This window comes from Pelmatolapia mariae, linkage group LG9, assembly GCF_036321145.2.
Source record: "Pelmatolapia mariae isolate MD_Pm_ZW linkage group LG9, Pm_UMD_F_2, whole genome shotgun sequence".
Classification (NCBI taxonomy): domain Eukaryota; kingdom Metazoa; phylum Chordata; class Actinopteri; order Cichliformes; family Cichlidae; genus Pelmatolapia; species Pelmatolapia mariae.
The window spans coordinates 33445001-33468316 of NC_086235.1; the positions used below are offsets into that span (position 1 = coordinate 33445001).

General features: G+C 38.6%; 1 protein-coding gene across 4 annotated transcripts in view; it reads right to left on the minus strand.

The window, feature by feature from the left end:
* Positions 1 to 22798, minus strand: part of LOC134634870 (E3 ubiquitin-protein ligase HECW1) — a 93753-nt gene extending 70955 nt beyond the window's left edge. For 2 of the 4 annotated variants that reach the window (XM_063484296.1, XM_063484294.1), the window contains exons 1-4: positions 22621 to 22798; positions 12462 to 12519; positions 8271 to 8589; positions 7027 to 7134 (exon numbers count right to left, since the gene is read on the minus strand). In XM_063484296.1, the coding sequence (XP_063340366.1) occupies positions 7027 to 7134; positions 8271 to 8589; positions 12462 to 12488 (454 nt within the window). In that variant the 5' untranslated portion in view covers positions 12489 to 12519; positions 22621 to 22798. The remainder of the gene's footprint in view (positions 1 to 7026; positions 7135 to 8270; positions 8590 to 12461; positions 12520 to 22620) is intronic. The other 2 variants (XM_063484295.1, XM_063484293.1) reach the window with 1 other exon arrangement.
* Between the last annotated feature and the right edge of the window lie 518 nt (positions 22799 to 23316).

Sequence of the window (23316 nt, forward strand, 5' to 3'; positions counted from 1 at the left end):
GTTCATGTTTCACATCCAGATTCTTGCTCATTTTGTTGTCACAGTTTTCATCGTTAATCTTAGTTTATTCCAGTGGAGGTTTCAGTTTAGGTTTTCACTTGTTTGGCCTTGTTGCCTCTTTATGTTATCAGCCACAATAAAGGCTCACTTTTTATTAAACCTTAGTTCATTTCTCCTGTGTCTGCTTTTGGGTCCGTTTCATAAATACACCAGCGTTCCCCGCCATAACACTTCTGACATTAGAGACAGTTTTATTGATGACTTCTATTGATGTTAGGCCAATCAGAAATCCATCTTTGATTGAACCCCAAGTAACTTGGGTTGCTGTCACCTGAAACAGGCATTCTGACAATTCTGAAACTGGGAAAAACTTACAAATGACTGCAATGTCTTATTTTCAGCCCATCTTTCTATACTGTAGTACCTATGTTAATGGCTAGTTAAAGCATGGTAGTTCTATGAATGCTGAAATGTTGAAAAAAACATTCAGGTAATGAATGAACTAATGAACACACTGGAACAATTAGAATAATGTTATTCATTCTGAAGATGCCTGAGATCATTATTTCATCCCACTCCACACTGTCAAAATGAAATATTTAGGTATCAATATTTCTCCCAGACTCTCACAGCTTGTTAACCCTAATTACACCCCTCTGGTAAAACTGCTATTCAATTCAAATCACTTTTACTTGTATCACATCAAAATCCCAACAACAGTGGCCTCAAGACAAATATCTGTGGCTTAAGAGTAGACTTGTAGTCAAGACCACCTAAACCAAGACCATGACAATACCAAGACCAGAGGGTATCGAGACCAAGACAAAACCAAGACCAAGACCAAGACAGACCGAGTCAAGACCAAGACAAAGTCGAGACAAGACCAAGACCGAGACCGAGATCAAGACAAAAAAGTCTTTAAACTGCAGCCAGGTGCTGCTTCGTTTACGGGTGTCAGGCATATTTATGTGTTTTTGCGATGCACTCGCACAGCCCTCTTTCGCTGTCTACTGTCTCACTCACTTACTGAGAGGACAGACGCACGCTCCACTTGACTGTCGCGTCTCTCACCCTCTCTGTTTTTCACATAATGATATTATCCTATATCCTCGCATGTGATTGGCCACAATATGGAGGGATTGGAGCATAGCTGAGCCACTGTGTGAGAGTTGAGCAGCAAAAGAAAATTAAGTGAGGAGCCGTCTCTCGCTCAATGGGAGTCAACTCTTCTGATTCACTACAAAGCACTCTCTAAGCACGGCCTTAGGGCTGATGCTCTTGCTCATGACACATTATCGAACGTTACGTTGTGTGTCATGGATACTGTTGACTCCAAATCTCCCGACCACTATGTCGATCTGATACAGCAAGACCGAGACAGCGAGACCAAGACAAGACTGAGGGATCCGAGACCAAGACAAGACCAAGACCAAAGTCCGTCGAGACCAAGACAAGACCAAGACCACGTAAAAGTGGTCTCGAGACCGGTCTCGACACATCCAACTCTACTTAAGAGACGGAACACGTCCAATCGAAAGGTCGGTGGCTCCCTCCCACCTCCTCTAGTATGCATGTCAAATTATCCTCGGGCAACATACTGAACACACTGTGTGACTGGATGAATGAGGCTTATAGTAAAAAGTACTCTGAGTGCTCAGAGTAGGAACATATCAGTCCTTTTACCATAACAAATAACTGCGTACAGACAACTTGATGATTGCATCCTTGCTTAAGAAAAACACTTCACAACATCCATCCAAGTGAAAAACACTCTCAAAGAGGTCGTTTTGTGTAGGTTCTCAGTAATCCAAGTCATGGTAGTCTTAAGAGCTTGAAAAGAAGGTGAATGCACTTCTGTGTGTTTTTTAAAGACATTTCAACTTTCATCCAAGCAGCTTCTTCAGGTCTAAAACCAAAAGAGTCCCAGGTATGTAAACCGTAGTGTGGGTTGTCCCTTAGGAGGTGGTCACTGACCCACATTCACAGCAAGAGTAAAAGATGGCCTCTTTCACTCCTCTTGCAAACCGTCTGTCTTCTGTGAACACTGGCATGTGTTCGCTGAAATGTGAACACTGGCATCCTCGAAAGAGTGAGCCTTATCTTTTACCTCGATAAGGGTTAGTGTATCCTTGTCAAAATAAACATCGAGCGTTTAGAACAAGGTTACACTCAAGAGCAAGAATGCCAGATTAGAAAATACCTAAAAGAGTAAGCAGCAACTCAAAGCTGTTTGCATTTAGCAGACGCTCTGCAGAACGCTCAAAGGAGAAAAAGAAGCATTTAATATACATGGGTCTCTGATCAACAGCAAGCAGGGGCAGATACTGTACTTTCTTACTTGAAAAGGTGACGTTATTAGCAAAAACAAACTGTGCTGTGATTCTGTTTATATTTATGTGTAAAATGATAACTCTGGGAAAAAGTTAAAAGCAACAAAAGGTCTCTTACTGTTCAGTCAAACTGTGCACAGCTGCTCTCTGTCACTCTGATAAGCCTTGCTGCACATGAACACAACAGAGAGAGCGAGGGGGGGAAGAGAGAGAGCTTTTCCTACGTTAGGAAAGCAGCACTTTGTTGCAAAGTGTAAAGATACTGTCTACAGACTTTCTCCATCGCCATCCACTACATTGATATGAAAAGGCTAAACTCTAAAAGCTGGCAACACTGAGCACCACAGTAATTAAATGTCTGAGTACAGCCCTAATATTAAATCAAAACATTTGTTTGTTTTGTCTTGGGGGTTTTTTTATGTCTAAACTAAGCAGTTTTTATATGTGGAAAAATGGCTAACAGGAAGATAAACTACTGGTTATATCAGCTAACATGTTGGCTGTAGCTTAAGGGGCAAAAGCTTGGCTAATACTGTAGGAGTTAAAACCCTGGCATACAAAGAAATGTGTTAGTACCAGTGGCACTGTATCTATCTATCTATCTATCTACAAACATGTAAACTATGTAGTTTGTATTCAATTAGCTGTTTTGGAGGCTTCTCCATGCTGACGAGAATACATTTTGGAGTAAGTTGAACAGATGTCTCAGATTAACGTAGCATCTTCAGTCATATGAAGGTAAAGTCACAGGAAAAATTGACTTCTACTTCCTGTGTAATAGAGGTTAGTGGGAGTGGAAACACCTACATGACTTCATGGTGATATGGGTATTCTGTGTTATTTGTATCTCTCTTACTCCTACGCACAATTCCCACATTCCTAAACAGAGTCACTGTACGCCATTTATGAATGTCTGCCTGCGTTTGCTCTCTTGCTGTCATGCTCGCTCTGTCTCTATCTCTCCCTCACTCTGATGATGGGACTTGTGGCTCGTGTATCTGTAATGCCATTACAGTACTAAGTGCCTCACAGGCTCAGTGCACTCTGTCCTTTGTTCATTTAGACTTTATATTTCAAAAGACCTCAATCCGATATCTCCACATTATTTTAAAAACACAATCACAATGCAGTCCAATCGAATGGGCCAGGTTGGTTCATGGCCTTCTTCCTCATTTGTTTGTTTTAGCCGGTGCTAAGGTTGTCAAACAAAAAAAAAAACAAATAAACAAACAAGAACAATAAGATATTTTTCAATACTAAAATCAATTCTGAATTATATATAGAAACTCATTTACAATAGTATCAATACCATTTCAATACCAGCTGCACTGTCTTTGTCTCCTCCAGCTGAAGATGGTAACGTTAATGTTCCCAACACTGAGCTACACTTTAGGAGGAATTTCAGAGGTCGGTAAATCTCTCCTTTCAAAAACAATGACGTATTAAACAGTTATTATAAATGTTAACCTGGCCAGCAAACGCATTAACATTAGCCATTCAACTATTAGGAATTACCCGATATTAGCCATCTGTTTTCATTAAGGTAGAGGCTAGCGGACTGTGGTTAGATAGAAGATGAATCATTATTCCTGGATGAATGGGTTTTGGATGGAGCAGATTATGGACACATGGAGAACCAGGCTGGCTGCAGACTGTACAGCACAGCAGGTGAACTGAGTGTGGAGAACTAAACTGAGCAAGTAAAGAGTTAAATCCAGAGTGGGACAGGCAAAATTCAGTACTGGTGAGCAGAGCTGAGGATGTAAACATTTGGAGACTGACGGAGCAGGGTGAATGATGGATGAGAGATGGATGAGAGGCTACAGTTAGATGTGGACAGGATGATTGTGGTGGGGAGTGGTTGGTGGCTCAGCTGCAGGGGAGGGGGTGGAGGGGGGGGTTTAGGGTGTGGTTTCAGGGGAGGCTGGTCATCACGATTGGAAAGCATCACTAATCTGCCGGGGCCAGAGAAGAAGAGAGGTGGTAGTAGTGAGAAGAAGGAGCTGCCAAGCAATGAGGAGCTGAAAAGCTGCCGGTGAAAGCACAACAGTACTGAAAAGCACACTGTAAATAAAGACTCGCCTCACACTGCCGAGCGCAGGTCATTCCTGCTACAATCATAAACGTTAACTTTTCTGTTAGAGCCAACAGTGAGGTCAGCTTTAAAATGCAGGCAGCGACCGGTGAGTGCATCTTTTTGTTAGCATAACTAATACCACACTGTTCCATAATGCTCTTCTTCTACATTAGATTATTTAGATGTGTTAGGGTAGAGCAGCACAATAACTATGCTTATTAGTAGTTTCTTGAATATATTTTAACTTCACAATCTGTAATCAAATGACCTAAACCATTTTCTAAAATGAATAATGATAATAATTTAATGTTAAATACTTATTTTGTATTTACTAGTTAGTTAACATATCAAGATATGACTTGTTACTTGTGCTGCTGCAGAATGGGGTCAAAATCTTCCCCATGGTACTGAAAATGGTATCGAGTATTTAGTATTTTCCTTTGTATCTGTATTTACTTTAAAACTCAAGTATCATGACAACAATAACCAGTGCTCCTATTTTGTTTGTGTTTTCTTTGTAATTAACTATATTTCATTATCATAAGGTGGAGTGGTAGCAACATTGGGTTTCTCTGAGCTATAAAATTAGGGACCAGTTATTCTCCTCAGCTAGATACCAGATGTTATATTTAAGCTTCGACTTCTAAAAAAATGTTTTAAAAAAAGCTCTTCAGAACCTACATCATATAAATATATTATTAACTGTTCTTATTATTTCCAAAGAACAGCTCAGGCACAAATTCAATCTAATAGAAAATGATATATGGATATAAGAATATAAAGCCATTTAAAACAGTATAGGTCCAAATTGACATAAACTACAGTACAGTGATCCTGCCACTGATTTTCAGGTATACTGTGCTGTGAGGTATTATCACCGCATTACTCAGCATTTATGCTGAAACTATGGATGAGCAAAACAGGCTCAAAATTATATCACGATATTTCAAAGACATTTGTGATAATGATATTTATGAATGCAGAAAAAAAACACATACACAACATTTTATTGGTGACTGCAGCTTGCAGGCAAACAGACTGACGCGGTTCGAGGCTGGTAGCGGCTCTGGTTGAGCCATAACTCAAGCTTGTAAAATCAAGTTAAAACTGGCAGTTAACTTCCAATTCACACACAGTATAGCTGTCACTTGAGAACGCACCATGTCAGAAACAAAAGAATTGTTCATCCTCAGAAAGCAGGGGATGAATATACAAAGTTATCACAGATTTCCAAGTGTCAAGGACTGGAGTGTGAAGTAAAAAAGGAATTCAAAGAAAGCCACACGGTAAAGAACAAGCCTGCCAGAGGTAGGAAACAAAAGATTTTAAAGACCCTGGATTTGGATTTCAGTACAGCAAACAAACATGATATTACTAAATATCATCAACAGGCTAAATGAGTGAACTAAATTAGCAAACAAACCAACAAACTAAATGATTTTACTATTACTAAATTAAAGCAATCTGTTGGTAATAATGGTGCCACTCTGCGTGGTTTGAATTATATATATCTAGACTCCAATTTGTCCATGTAAATGGTCTTCCTAACTCACTAAGGTTAATTATGGAGTTCCACAAGGTTCCATGCTAGGACCACTTCTATTTAGATTACACGCTGTTTTTCAGGCTTCCCTTAGAGCTATGTATTATCTGCATAGCAATGAAAATGTGTGCTCTCCCTCCACATGACACATATTAAAACATTCCTGCAGTTTAACAGCAGAAATGTCTTAAAAGCTTAAAGGCCAGATGACTTCGGCCTTCAGTGACACTGTGAGGACTCCTGAAATCATTTTTGACTAGGACATGTTCTTCAGTGTTCACATTAATGCACAAATAGGAGACACACCATTTAGTTAAACTGCAGAAATGTCTTTAAGACGTAAAGACCTGACCTTCCATTTTCTGCTTATAAATTCAGATAAAACTCAGGTTATTCTACTTGGCCCTTAAATTCTCAGAAATATGGTATCGAACCAGATGCTTACTCTGGATGGCATTACCTTGGCCTCCAGTAACACAGTGAGAAATCTTGGAGCCATTTTTGACCAGGCTATGTCCTTCAGTGCACATATTAAACAAATATATGGGACTGCTTTCTTGCATTGGCACAATAACTCTAAAATTAGAAACATTCTGTCTCAGAATGATGGAGAAAAACTAGTTCATGCATTTATTACTTCTAGGCTTGACTACTCCAACTCATTATTATCAGGTTATCCTAACAACCCCTTGAAAAGTCCTTCAGCTGATCCAAATTGCTTAAAGGCCTCCTTGACCACCTTGTAAACACATCACTACTTTCCATCCACTGTTTCCTCTGCCTGTCATATGGAGCAGGTGGTAGAGCCGTGCTTGTTTGAAATATTTGTTTTCATTTGGGTCACAAGTCACCAGCTGCTAATATCATCTTGATTGTAGTTTAACACTAAAGTTTTACCTTTTTGACACGACTGACTGCGTATGTGCACAATTCCCCCCAAAAATCCAATATAACGTGAGTGACATGGAATAGTTTGTTTTACTTTATATTGTAAGCTGTTTGGTGAAAGACATTCACATTTTCTTAGAGACAAAGTGTTCCCTATATTAATAAAAAAAACTCTTTTTATTACTCACGTTCACTGAAGTGGGAGCTAGAATCAATTTTCCAGACTATTTGTCCTTTGTGAGATCCATTGATGCCTCGGTTCTTGTAGTCCAGAAAGTTCTCAGATAACGTCTCATCTGGAAAGAGAGATGAATGAGAGCTCAAACCATACTGCACGTCCAAGCTTCTGAATTTCTTTCTGTAATGTATTGGCAACAAAATAAAATAATAGCTGAAACTACTGGTATTCACTTATACAACTGGACAAGTGGAAATTCTTTGCTTTGAGAGAAAGTAAACTCTGTCACTTCTAAGGTTTTACATATCAGGACATGATTATTTGGCCCTTAGCACATCTGAAAATTAAATAAGCGCTTTATGTATGAATGTATCAGTCTGTTGTATCGCTGTGGAGAAATGTTGGCCCACTATTGATTTTAAACAATGCTTAAGTAGTTTTAGATTTTTGATCGTTCGCTTATGTACGCCTCTCTCGTGGTCTTGCTGCGTCATTTTAACAACACCACCATGTCCACCACGAACCCTTCTGTGTACCAGAAGGTTTCCAAAAGTGTTACTTTATTTAAGTTACACCCCACTAAAGGTGGTTATACAAGATACTGAATCATAGGGTGTAAATAATTTTTCACTCACTGCTTCTGCATTTGGCTTAGTGTTTATTAAATAAATAATTTATGATATAATAATATAACAATTATTTCTTCTAACATAATAGCTCATGTGCTGTTGCTCATCTCAGGTTGTATTTACCTCATTTTAAGACCTGCTAAGGCCTGATATGTAAAACCTTAGAATTAACTGGGTGTACTTTGTTTTTAATGTGACTGTATGCTTGCAGATATTGCCTATCTAGAACAGACTACCTGATGCATGACATGCCTGCTTGAATGAAAATCTATAGCACAGACTTCAGAGCTATCAGCTTTTTCAGAGAAGAGCACTGAAGTTACATTGTTGCTTTGTGTCTTAAAGCTTCATTAGCAAGCCTAAATGTTACCTTTAGTCAAACAATAACATAAATGCATACAGAAAAGTAAGTAAGGTAAATGACTACAAGTGGTTTGTGCATGCTGTAATATCCAATTTCTAACTAACCACTTGTGCTGTCTATTTACACACATCTTTGATTTATTTTCCACCTCTGGGATTTATGCTGCCATTTTTAAACAAAGAAAAATGGCACTAAAATCATGATGTGATAACCATCACAGCAGAGGACAGCTCTAAAATCTCAAAGCATGTGACATCTTACCAACTAAATACATCCCAATCCAGTCTCCAGCATCCACTTCTTCCTTGATGTCCCATGTGATCACCAGGTCTTCGGACTGGCCTATGATATAGTGGGAAGAGCTGATGGTAAGAGTGGAACGTGCATCTGGAGAGACCAGATCAGTGTCGCTGGTGGAGCGTGACAGTCCCAACATAAAATCCTGGTTCAGGCCATTGACAGCAAAGGACTCAGGGCCATAGCTGTGCCGAACCGCATCCTTACAGCGCTGGCGGGTCTGGCTGCTGCGAGTTGGGGATGCCATGGCCGCCAAGCCCAGGAACCGATTTTGGTACAAGTTCTGCAACGACACACACAGAAAGAAGCTTTTAGCAGAAACAAAGCTACAAAAACACGAAGTACCTACAGTGGTTGAAAATTTGTGGCTGCTTTAAAATGTAAAAGTGCATTTTCATATACAATATAAATTTATTTGACCGGCTTTTGTAAAAGCAAAATAAAAAATAGAAATAGAAATCTGTCAAAAACTTGTTTAAAACAATAAAGTGACTGAATTCACGTTTTTATACACATTTTGATCACTATGGTGGTCAGTGCTCTCTCTTATGCTGCTGTGTGTTGGGAGTGCAGCTTGGTGGACACCAAAACAAAAAATATCCTCAATATCAACTCGATCACACAGCTACAATGCAATGATAACGCGCTGATAACAGAAATCGGTCATGTATTTTAATGTTGTCTGATGACTGACGTCAAACACAGATCTTCTTCCAGCTAGAAGCAGAGCAGCTTGTGTTTGCTAACACAGCAATATTCTGTTAATCGTTTAGCAGATTGTTTTTTAACTGTGACCAACAGCTGAAATGCAAGCTACTAAATCAGTGTTAAATCAGCCTGCCAGTCATCCTGTGCCACTGTAGGGACGCACCACTGCCTCTGTTCTTCTAATTTGACACTTCCAATCCAAAAAACAATCATGGAATTTACCTTCACCTTATTATTATGTGTGTATAGTCTGTGCTTTATCTCTTAGTTATAGTAAGTCTTTGTGCCCTAAGTTAATATGAAGATTTTTTAGTGCCAAAGTTACCCCTTGTACATGATGTGTCAGCTTGTGGGTCCCATTTGAACACTGATACAGTGAGCCAGTTAGATGATGACACAGTTTTTGTAATTCTGTCTCTGTACTGAAGTTCAAACTTTTTCAAGTTTTTAACAAAAGCATGGCATTCAATTCAATTCAATTCAATTTTATTTATATAGCGCAACAACAGTCACAATCACAACAACAGTCGCCTCAATGCGCTTTATATTGTACAGCAGATCCTACAATAATGGATACCATTATTGTAGGATCACAGTAGAAATTGCAGCCATTCTGAGATATATAACCACATTTTCAGAGTCTCAACAGGAATTGGTCAACTGATGTACAAGCTGTTTCATGGTCAGGTCTGTTAGGTCTCTGCCTATTATTCCTTGGCAGCCACACAAATAAAATATATGTAGGGCACTCTGAATGTTCAACTTGGATGTGTCAGTTTTTCACCGAGGCCATCAATAGGCTGAAAAAACAAAAATAAACCTATCATAGAGAAAGCAAAAATTGGCCAGTGCTTTCTTTCTGTTATATCACTTACATCCAGCAACACCAAAAGGCCTGGAAGACTCAGAACAAAACTTATGTGGACGATACCAGAATTCTTTTCTTGATTAAGAAAAATAACTTGATGTCCAAAGTGTACAATCAAGAGACAGAGAGGGTTACAAGAATGGCAAACCACTAGTTACCCTCGGCAACTGGAAGAGCCTGCAAAGTTCTACAAAAAATTAACTTGTGCCAGAATGATGGGAAGAAAACAGTATGGAGGAGGAAAGGCACAATTCATGATCTTAAGCATACCATCACATCTATCAAACATGGTGGAGACATGGGCACACTCATCATTTAAAAAACTGCATTTTGTATTTACTTGGTTTATTTTTGACTCATATTAGAATTTTTGGATGATCTGAAACATTTAAGTTTGACAGACTGTACATTCACTTGACTGTACAGAAGTGGTGCTGAAGGTTCTATGATGTCTTTTATATTTGTGAAAGCCAAGGCCTATTAACTTTTTGTTAGTATGATTAACTACAACTTTGCCAGCATAAAAAAGATTTGTTTGACAGCACTCACTGTCAATACAACGGGAAAGTCCAAGGAACTCAGGGAAGAGCTATGAATGAGGATTGCAGATTTACACAAGTTGTGAATGTCTCTTAGAGCCATTTCTAAGCAACTCGAGATTCCAAGATCATCAGTCCAAACACCTGCATGAGAGTACAAGTTATTTGGATGTGTCACCGCTTTGCCAAAGTCTGCAATAAGACCCTCAGATTAGTTAGGGTGTTCAGGAACAACTCAGGTCAACTGACATGAACTTAAAGCTGCTGCAACACTAGTCTCACTGTTTACAGTGAAGCCAGTTTTACATTATTATGGACAGAGGGTGCTGACCAAAAAACACACCTGCTCCAAAATGTTCAAATTGATCCAAATGTTTGTCCAATCCATTGTCCAATGTTTTGGAATGGACAAAGCAAGCTAACACTAAGCTTCTGGAATGGCCTTCTTCTCATCTCTACTAGGGCTGTTTGATATAACGATATATATCGGATGACGATATGAAAACGTCTATCGTTTCATATTACGCTATTGTTTGTTTTGTGGTGTCGCAAAATAAACTGTTTACGGCAATATTTTTTAATCGTTTTGATGGTCACTGTAGTGGCTATATTCATTTTTTTAAAGTTCTCTCTTTGTCTTATATTTAAAATAACCACACTACGGACAGACAGGCGACTGTTTTCACACGTTGCCGTTAGGAACAACGGTGGTAAACCCAGCCGCCGTCCGCTTGTTTATTTTCCACACAAACCTTTCACAATAAAGCTTAAGATCCTGTTGAGATTTTTCAAAATAAACTGAAATGATGACAAACAGAAGGACCAGTCATAACAACACGAGGACCTTATTTCTAAACGAGGGGCTAGCACGGACATGGTTTGGTTATGAAAAGTCTGACACGGACCAGAAAACTGTACTATGCAAATTATGCAGGAAACCGGTCCCCACCTCAGACTCAAACACGACAAACCTCTTCTACCACCTACGCAAGGATCACGTGAAAGAGTAATCAAAGAGAGTTTAGGGAGCAGAAGCAAAAAAAGAGCCGTCAGGTGCTCAAAATAAACCTTAGACTCAAACATTAGAACAGGCCTTTCCCCACAGCATGCCATGTAATAAATACTCACAAAGAAAATGGCCATTACAAACTTATATCTAAAAATATATTGTTACATGCATTGGTCAAAACACCCGACTCGCAGTACAGGTAAAAGCCAGAAAAATAATTCAAATGAACTCTACCAATTTGAAAAACAGCCTGTACCGGACTCCAGGTGAGACCATAGAATGCTTTGACACTGCTAACGTCAGCGGATACAGCCCAAGGTTCAAAAGATGACAACATTGTTGAGAAATTTGGGAATTGATTATTATTGATTATATTAAGTTCAGGAAAGAAGCAGAGCAGCATGTACTGACTAAAGTAACTGACCTTGATTACAACTCACTGCCCACTCTATCGAGACAGTACTGTACTTCATGTGAACAAAGGTGTACCGTTTAAAGAATAAGCGGACCAAAATTAGGTGTCAGTTTTGTTTTTCTTTTCCTTTGTTTACATTTGAATGTTTCTACCCAATAATTGAAAACAGTTTGTTTGTATATAAAAAACTGATGCAGTGTAGAGGTAGTTTTTTTTCTTGTACTATGACTACTTTATTTCTTTGGAACTGACCAAAGTTTTAAGTTTTCAATTTGTGAGTGTTCTTCTGTAGCACTTTAAGCTGTAAGCCGAGTCAATTAAGGTTTTAGTTTATCATATATAGCTATCGTATTTATTTAAAATACAGTTGTGGAGTTTTTACAGTTTACAAATAAGATTTTTTTTTTATCATCCAACCAATGTGTGTGTGTGTGTTTGTGTGTGTGTGTGTGTGTGTGTGTGTGTGTGTGTGTGTGTGTGTGTGTGTGTGTGTGTGTGTGTGTGTAAAATTTGCAGCAGCTTTCAATATTCCTTTCATAAATGCACAGCAGAAGCTGGGTGGAGGTACACATACAAAGAAGCTGGAGAGTGATTGCAGGAAGGAGGGGGCACTGACCTTGAAACTACAGAGCTGCATCAGCATAATGACCAGTCAACCCAAAGCAGACCAAAACCTGAGGGAAGTGGGAGGAGAACGGTGGGGTGTTACAAACCACAGAAACAAAAAGCAGAAGCAGTGAATGCAGAGGAGAAAGTGAAGTAGGGTGTTAGAGGGGGGGAAACATCATCATCGTCTTTTCATACTTCATCTTTATCAGATAAAAATATGAATACTTCAAGAAAAGAAGCACAGATGGAGAAACAAGTGGAAACAGAGACATGGAGAACACACAAATGTAGCACAGATAGAACAGACATATAGACTCAACACAGTTACAACACATACAACAAAAATCACTTTTCATGTGCATCTGCAGATGTTCACATGGTCAGTGTTCCTGCAGTGGAGAAGCAAACCTACAAATATTAACAAGAAGTCTCTGAATGTTGTTTTCTGTGAATTCACTGGAATGAAATCAGACGCTAGTAGAGAATCACAACCTGAAAATATGAAACTTCAATAAAAAATAAATATCAGTAAAAAAATAGATAGGAGGAAGACTAACTATTATGGGATGACTGGGCAGTAAATTGAATTTTTAATACTGACATATTATGGAGCTGTGTCACTCTACGTAACCAAGGGTTAACGGACTAGCAAAAAAGTACCACGGATCCTCGCTCTCCACACAGCCCCAGGCCTACTATCACTGTGTTATATAAGCAAACAGCCACCCTGGCTCATAAAATGTCCCGAGGCACTGAGGGAAACACAGCATTAGTGTTACAATATACACAATATCTTGCAAGCAATACTTAGCATTACTTCCACATGTGGGGCAACAGCGGAAAAAGTGTTGATTTGTAGAAGCAAAACACTTAGAAAATGCTCTCTTCAAGGCTGAACAAATGAGCATATATGAGTTTTCTGAGATGTGCTATATCGAAGCAAAGTCTCTGTCCTGGTCCAAGTTCTGGACTATTTTGTTGTTGTTTTTTCTACCTCTGCTATGGAAGTTACAATTTTGGTTTGGATTTTCCATAAATGTCTGTCTGTAAAGATGAAAGCTCAGAAAGTTTAGAAAGAAAACATTGTAGAGGTGTAGATTGGGCTCAACAATCCATTAAAACGTAAACATAATTTCCTCTGGGATTAAAAAAGTATTCTGATTATGAAATTTGGCTTACATCCACTGCAGTCTTCAAGGTCATCTTAATGACCTTGTCTTCAAGGTCATTAAGATGTCTTCAAGGTCATCTTAATGACCTTGAAGACTGTGGCCTACAACCAACCAAGTCTTAATGACTTGGTTGGTTGTAGGACTAGCCTTACTCAGGGCAGATACACATGGAGACACAAAAAGAAGAAAGAAGAGAAATAACAATTTAACATAAACCAGTGACACACTCCGGGGCCTGATCAACCCTGGCAGGGACTCCTTGGATGAGGGTGTCTAGTGATAATGGCCGAAACACCCGATGAATCCAAGGTCCACTACTGACGATGTGTCCCAAATTTTAATAAGATAATCTAGATCAGATCTCTAATCACTAAACCTAACCAAAAAATGGCACATTAGCTTGGGTAAAAGACCGAAAGTGGAGGCACACAACGATGGTAAAGTTTCTGGGCTGCCTTTCCTCATAACAGCCATCCCTCAAGATTCTCTCCATTTAAAGCAATGCATTATCAGGGACTACAACATCTAGTCCTTTTACTGAATCATGTATTAGTTGAAAATTGACAAAAAGTCTTGTAACCATTATTCTAACAAATGTTGTGTGCAGCCAAAATATAGAAAGTAATGCATAAGGATTTAAAATATAATTCCATATTCCACCGCTAACATCTCCTCTAAGGTCACCAGATTGATCTGAAGGGCAAAGTGCTAATAATGCCATATAGAGCTATTTAAAACTTACTGCCACTTTTTATATTGACAACAGAGAGTAATACAGGGAATGATATGTGGCCATTCTAAATATCATGATATGTTATTCTGACTTTGTAATGTACATCAGAGTAACAGGTTCTAACCATTTAAATACATAACAATTTGAATACATGCGCACTGTTCTGAATAAATATAAATTCTGAGGGTGAAAATTTGATATTTATTGTTAAACATTTTTCACCTTAATAAAAAAAATGTATTTAAAAAAAATAATTGTATTGAAATTTATGTCAGATATATTGAAATTGGTTTCAATAGGGCAAATAACAAAATCCTGCACCTTGCACTCATTTCCACTCTGTGAGTGCTACTTGTTGAGTTCAGCTTTACTATTAATTACACTCTGCCTATGGCCTATGGTCAGTGTACAGTCCTTTCTATAACCATTAGTCTTATGATTTAAGGTCCATGTTTGCCTTTGACCTCAGCTGTTTTAAATTGAGGATCTTTGGGTATTATCTCTTTTATATCTCCAGTATCCTTTTGTTTCTTGTCTAGTATTCGTCTTTGTTTTTAGTGTTTCTGTCAAGTTACTCTTAGACTCTTTTGCCTTATTTTTAGTTTACCCCCCAGTGTCTCCTTATCAGATTTAGTTCAGGTGTGTGCAGGTCCCCAGGTGTCCCCACCTAAGCCCCACCCTAAACAATACCCTGATCTGATGGCAATAATTTATGAAATAAACAATCAGATGTGACACCAGCTATGAAACCATAAACTAATCAGCAAAGTATTTGCGTAAGTGACAGGTTATTTTCCCATTGACTTATACACAACCAAACTTTATTTTGCAAGCACAAGAGCTGCCTCCCTGCAGGTTTGCAAAATGTCTGCATTTGCACAAGCACACCCAGCAGAGCCCCTTAAAAGGCGAATGAATCCAATTAAACCATGTCTTCTTCCTGCCCTACGACAGAACTTTGCCAATCAAGTACCACAGACTAACCCCCAACATGTAATTAGGAACAATTCAACCCTCACCCTAAAGTATTTCAGTGCTTCTGTGTCTATATTAGCCCAACAATAGCTCCAAAGATAGCCATGCAATGGCATATCATTTTATGTAACTAGTCTAATTTCAGTAACTCTCCAAAATCTGGCTTGAATTTCGCCTCTAGGTCTACAATGTCACGGTCATAAAGCCAGGACTATGCGCGTCATTTTTCAGCATTCACAGGATTTTTCACTGTGAGTTCAGCCCCTAGTTCCACTGTAACATTCTCACTTAGCTAGAGGAGGAAACTTACAGCAAATAATCAGAGCTGGTGTTGGCAAGCAGGAAAAACATCACGTAGGAACACCAACATAAACTTTGCTCACCAGCTGGAAAACTTGCCAGATTTGCCTCCCTGCAACTTTGTCCATTTGCCAAAAATGAAAAGCAAATTGAAGGATTACTCTCTGGCCAGACTGCAGAGTATCTATGAGAAGCACAAAACCAAGAGATGTAACAGGACTACTACAGACTGACCTACTACAGGAAAAGCAGCTATGCTAAAAACGGCCCAGAGGTTAAAGAATGGGAGACAAAAATTTTAATAAGACAGAATATTATTGAGCCTGCAGCAAGAGTTTAATTTGCTTCCATTAATCAGGATAAATAACAAATCTTTAAATGCACTTGTTCTATTTCTGTGACTAAACACAATACAGTAAAAGTTTATGTACTCAAGGACAGTCTGACATCTGCGACTGGAGAGTCAGCTCATATCTGCACGTCAGTGTGAATGAAAAAATGATCAATATTACATCCCAACACACTCATACCTTATGTTCATATTTTCTTACTCACCCTTCTATTTTCTAACAGACTGACTAACAGTTAAAGATACACTGAGTACACACTCACTGAGTACATATGCATCAAAAAAACAATGCTCATGTGTGACACACATATGCAAATAAGAGAGAAGACAAAAACTATACAGTCACATTCAAATCCCTACAGTGCTCATTAGTTTCATAGCTACACATTAGTACAGTGCCATAGCTAGCTACACTAAGGCAAAACTCTCCTAGGAAATGTCCCCACTTGTACTTCCTGCTTATTCTTACATTTGCACAATTAACTGGTATAATCACATTCAAAATGACGTTTATTCAGTCCAGTATGGGTGAGATTTGGAAGCCTCTACTGTGATAGCACTACAACAGAGATCTCCCTGACCAATATAAGCACATGAGAGTAACATGGACTTTACATAATGATTTTCATGAACAAGTTTCATGAGTTTCATGAACACGGTATTGCAAAACACAGTGTACTACAGAACTAGTATTAATCTGAGTGATGACCTGACTATCATCAGGAATGTGGTCACTTAGTAGTCTTCACTTCATCTCAAAACTGGCCATTGGCTATGGTTAGGATTGGATTTTGTTTTAGGCTCATAATAAATAGTCACTTTCGAATGAAGTTTCATTCATACAATCAAATATTCTTTCAGCACAGCTTGTAACACTAACTGAACCCAAACCCAGTGATTTAGTAACAGCGCTAAGTCCCCCCCCCCCGCTGGTGCTTTTATGTCTTTTTAAACTAAGACTGGACCCATTTGCTAATGTACCCGTCGATCCTATTGGTCCCTGTAAATAATGTACTGTAGACCTATAAACAGAATCAAAACAAATTGCTAAAACGACTTAATACAAAGTAACAATCCACTCAATTCTGAATCAGAAACATGACCTGAGCTCTTGGTAAAACCTAATAACAAACCGAATATCAATACTTCCATTTGTACTTTAAACAGATCGAGAGCAGATTGCTGATGCAGTGAAGTCTTAGGCTATACCATCAATGCAGAGCTCTAATGGTTTTCCCAGCAATGTCAAGCAGTTGCTGGGGAAAAGGACATTTTGAACTCGGCTTAAATATAATGTAATGTTTTTATTTTTAAAAGTAAGTTGGAGTTACTCCATCAAATTACTCTTATCATTTAACAGAACTACATATAGTACAATACAGGAGAAAAGATCTGCAGATTGATTACAACATTGCAGTGTCAGTCTAGTGTGTTTGGTGTTGATGTATGTCTTTTGTTGGAGATCATTTTATGTACTGTAGCCAATAACAGTTGAGAATAGGAAAAAACCTAAAGTGTACTGAAATGATACAAGAGGTCCTGCCCAGAGAAGGTTAGACGCCTGTTGTTCTCCCATGTATTTGGGACACACAAACATTGAGTGTATCTGCTACAATATACAGTACAAAAACTTTGAGAACTACAATAGAGTTCCCATAATGCTTAAAGGTGTACACAAACTCCAGTGAGTAAGTCCATGCAACTTCAGTTCTGTTATTTAACTGTCAAGCTGTCTAGCAGTTTTAGTTGGAAATACAGCCATGGGTAGACGTGGATTGAATATTTTGACTGATACTGTTTGCATGTAATGAAACTTGCAGATACTAGTTCTTCCTGTTAAGATCTGTTTGTGTCCCTACATTTCCATTCTGCAGAATAACGCCTTCCACATGAGTGTTTCTTGCACACAAACTTAAGCTGACAAAGTAAATTTAGCTTTTGTTTTGTTTCGTTTTGTTTTTTATTGTTCTTGTTTTTGTCTGTGGGATTAAAAATTCAATGGAAAGACAGCTTATTGAAACTGAGGTCTACCACAATACTGACCACAGTTTAATTTCTTAAGGAAAAACACTTTTAGGCCGTAAACGGCATGCTATGTTTGCCCTGATGCTGTGTGTGCAGTAGTGTTATCCAAAAAGTAAAAGAAAGAACAAAACGGGTTGTGAGATACTAAAAATCACAATCATAACAGCATGCCGATTTATAATAGTATTAATACCAACAATAGTCTTCTCAGGCTGTGCCATATCCCATCATCTGTGATAATACTGGTTTAAATTGTTGCATGGTATGAAAATGTCATACTGCAATCATTTCTATAACAACGCCATGCACTTTCTATAGTGCACGCAGCAACAACAAGACAAGCCGGGATATATCTGAGAGCAAGAGCCACATGTCAGCCTCCGATGAGTCGAAAAAGACAGCTACTTCAAAAACCTCCAATAAAGCGCATTAATTAGCAAGATATTGTTCCCATTGAAGGTGGAAACAACACACAACTGAGCTACAGACGAGGACACACTAACAGGTGATGTTCGATATAAATGTAAACAAATGACTCCACCAAGTGTGGCAGGAGCACTCGCTACCTGCACTCCATTAGACAGAAAAAGTCAAGAATGAATGGAATTTGCTAACGTTGTTACATGTAAAAAAGGACATCTTTAGGCAGCTGCTTAAAAAGTTGGACCAAGACACAACATATTTGATATTATATTATATTGTGCAAATGACCCTACAAAGTGGTGGCAACAAAGTCAAGCAGCACAACGAACCTCCCAAAGCATTCCTCATAAAGGAGTTTGAGAGGTCAGTAAAGCTCCAGTTTCAAACTAAATTAAGTTATCATAAATGCTAACGTGGTTGGCATATTTTGCACTACGTCAGACATCTTAAATAGTGCTGTTACCGTGTGTTATTCTAATCTTTTGCCATTTTTTTAATAACAGCTCTGAATTTTTTGCTCTGTTTTCCCCAGTGGCATTGGAAATGGTATCTTTTTTCCCCTTGGTTTCAGTACTGGCTTTAAAACTCTAGTGTGGAGGATCAGATTGGGTCTGTTGTGCTAAAAGTGGTAAAGTAGCGCAAGTTATTTAAGAGGATGAGTCTGGGGTTGACTCACTCACTTGGATATTTATCATTTTACTCACACCTCCCTCTGTAGACACTTAACACAGCCATTTTGATGCACAAAATCAAATTAACTTTCTTGGGAATAAAGAAGAATTAATTCCTTCCATATTTTATTTAGATGAGAAAAGTCATTAAAATCAAATTATCTCTCAGCATTATATGAATCGTTCAATATTAAAATATCCACAATTTAGCCATGATAAAATTAGAAAAGGGATGTTAAAGGACTAAAACAAAAAACTGCTATTATGCTACATCATTAGGAATAAAGACCAATGGCATACTCTGCTTCTTATAATGTCCCGGTAAACTTGATAAACATGTTGTACAGTTGTCGCTACTGTCTAAATCAAACCAAGTGACACAAAGCAGTGACTGCTAACAAACACACACAAAACTGAAAACACCTATCTCTACCAGTCCCCAACTACACACATTTAAATTGCAGATGTTGTTTTTGTTTAAAGCTTGCAATACTAGGACAATCGTATTAGAGACAGAAAAATAATCCATGATCAAACACTTTCCACTTTATTAATCAAGTTAGTTGGTTGCAGCAGCAGTTGCTGTCGTCATGCAGTAAATGGCCACTTTATGATAGCTTGCACACATTTTTCTCTCACTTGAAAGGTTAAACAGCTAGAAAACAGTGTAAGTGTTGCTTACGTTGAGTTTTTTTGTATTGTGAGCTTTGACACTCACCAAACCAATAAGCATCAATAATAAACCAATAATAACACCAATAAGTGCTTGTAGAGCTTCTGACTGCGTATAACTTTTCTCTGCAAAAATCACTAAAAAGAAACTGGTGACTCAAGTGCCTACCTTTAAACTACCTTTAGTCCTTTAAACCTCTTGAATGAAAAAAGCTACAGGCTACACTTATCATGCAGTGATAGTCTTCTATCAAGTACACTTTTACTCTTACTGGAAATCTGCCTCTTCTGTTTCTTACATTTACATTTAAGCAGTGTCTTTTAACAGGCTGAAGTATGAAATGATTACATTACAGCTAAGTGGCAGAAGCTGCTGCACTTATCCTAAATTATTCCATTTTCATATTTCTTTTTAAACTGTTGTTTGGCTTATTTACAGTATTCCTGCTTGCTTAGATCAATTTTTATGTTGTCATTTATTCTGCTGAAAAACTGTCAGGTGTCAGGAAATAATGTTAGGCAGCCAGCTGTGGCAGGAACATCATGGTAGTTTTAATTATTATATATCATTACCTGATCACTTTGAGGAGTTATCCACTCAACAGCATTTTCCCATATTGGGTGTTATTTTGATTGTATCCGAGTTGCCATGACAGTTAGCATAAGCAGAAAAAGACATGTTTAACCTGCTCTTGGTACAGTAACTGTCTTGCTCCTCTTTCTGTACATGTTGACCTGACTTGGCCTCTCTCCAGCCAAACAGAAAATGTTGCACTTCTATTTGGTTTGACAGAATTCTCTCGAGAAAGCTGACTTTCTTCTTGCCAGTGTAACTAATATGTTTTTACATATGCAATCCACAATGATGCTGAATTATGTAACGATAATTCAACATTCAGCTGATTGGATCAGAACTCGTGTTACATTTAATTATGAATAAAGAAAATCTGGGTAAAGTGCTTAATTTTTTTTTATTTTCACTATGAGACTATTTTGTCTTGCGTTTTAAATCAAATGAGTGTATTTTCTTTCACCTTAGCCAAAACTCACTAATTGTTTAGTTCTGTTGGAACAAAACAACAAAGTTTTCATCTATCTGGTGTATCCAAATGTAATCTCACAAGTGAAGAGCCAAAATGCATGGAAGAGAATTCATTTGAAAGCAATTAATTTCAGGTTTCTGAAACTACGCTTGGTTAGTATGAAACCTAACCCTACCCCCAAGTAGTTCAACATCCACCTGGTGAATGTTAATGTTAACTAACAATCAAATTAAATAACTGAGAAATAATTATGATTATGCTTTTTTCAATAATCACAGACCCCAATAAAACAGAAGAATGGATTGGTTAAGCAAAGTGCTTTTCTGTTTTATCATGCTTTAAATTTGACAATACATAAGAAAAATCCTTTTCACTTGGGCCTGCTTGATTAACATTTCTTAGCATAAGAAGGTGAACCACTCAAAGAAAACAGTGCTTGTCAATTTCAAATTGCTTATCGTTTTCATTATTGCAACGCCCACAGAAAGATAAACATAAAAAGCTTATCTTCAGAGCTCAGGTCACAAAGATGTGCTCAAACCTCTTAGACTTTCTAGTAGAAACATTATTCAGCCCTGTGTGACTTACAGTAGAGTGGGTGATACATGAAAACATCAGGGTCTGGTTCTCATATTCATCATAAACTACCTGAGTTCACCTCTGGGAGATAGCCAACCACTGCAGACTTGCATGCAGTTAAAGGAACTATGAACATCATTGACATTATACAACAGAAACACTGCATATATGGGAGGATATCCACCATTAATTGGTACCAACCATACCTATGTGCATAATTATGAATATGTTAAAAATAGCTGGTGGCAAATCAGTGGCATCCATTCAGAAGCAGAACAGAAAACCCAGCAAAAATTAGGTTTGCCCTATTGATACTGGAAGATCTGAGTTCATAGTAAGAACCAAACGGTAGTGTGCAATACCTAGTAAACGTTGCCTTTTCCCCATTGTTACAGGGATTTATGTGGGTCACAATTTACTCAGCAGCTTGACAGCTAGACAACCACCATCACTGGTGATATGCATCCCCCAAACTTGGAAAAATGCTGTCTCTTCATGGCTATACCTTTTCTATTATTATTATTATCATGTCTCCAAAGAACAGAAGCAAACAAAAGGAAATACACAGATCATGTGTGGCTCCAGTATTTAAGAGGATTTTGTGGATGGGAATCCTCGCACAAAGACTGAAGGGGTTAAGCCTTTCTCTTATATAGCCTGCTCGTGGTACATTACAAATAAGGAGGAAGAACTCAGTGCGACGCTGTAGGGCCCCGACATCTTCAGTGCCAATACATTCACGCCAAACATCATTCAAGAAATTAATTAATTTAATGCAGCGCTGCTTACCAGAGAAGGGCAAGGTTTTCACTGAAACATGGCTTAATGTCTTCATACAGCAGTCGCCACCCTTCAATTCGGCACGTGTAATACAGCTGACACAGTCTGAATTTAGATGTTTTATTACACAAAATAACAACTTTAAAGGATGTTACGCCCTTTCAGCAATAGAAAATTAAGCTACTGGGGAAACACGTTTGGCTTTAAAGTAAACCGCCTCTGAAAAGGCACTCTGCCTAAATGCTGCGGCTATGTACTTGATATTTTTGCTGACGTTATGTGCTGTTACAATAAATCACTCACTGTTTAAACAATTCAGCGTAACGTTTCCTCCACACGGAAGAGAATGACATAAATGCGGGTTACCGAACGCTGGGCCCGCTGCTGGAGACTGGCAGGATATGAGACTACATCAACGTTAAGGCAACAATGGAGGCGACCTACCTGGGATAAAATAACCTGCCGGTGGATCATTCTCCAAAGGTAAGGGTGGGAATTCGAAGAGGTACACGCTTGCTAATTTCCATCGAGCTCCATTTCGTAGGCAAAGTGCAGTAGGAGTGTACACAAACGGCGTAGTGAGTCAGGGCCGATGAGGCACGCGAAAGAGGCTTCAGTCACATCCTTCACTCTTTCTCTGGACCAAAGTAAAGCTAGCAGCAACCGCGCACACGTCCCAGGATGCGGCCAAAACACGCCGTTAGAAAACCGAATACCGCGAAGTGTTTGGTCAGTATTTTCAGAACTCAGTTTATCTGATATAATGAAATATGACGTAATACTTTGTGTGGAAACCTATTCTATCCCAAATATTATTTTCTTACAGTTTGTTGCATTACAATGTAAGAATGCGATTTCCGGTGGAACTTCCGGTCGTTTGAGGCGAATTTCTCGAGCTTCACTGAGCTGGGTACCAGTGTCTCTCAGCCAATCCGAAAGCGGGTTTTCTGCCTCGCGTGCGCTACCTCCTCATCTCTACTCCCTCCGCTCATGTACCTAGTTACGCGCACGCGATAGCAAGTGCTCGCATTACTCCCTCCGCCAAAACAACAGAAGCTAAAGACGAAAGGAAAGCTGGAACTTAGTTCAAGCAGGAAATGCGACTCCGTCCCAGGCAACTCTCATTGTCGATGCTGTGCC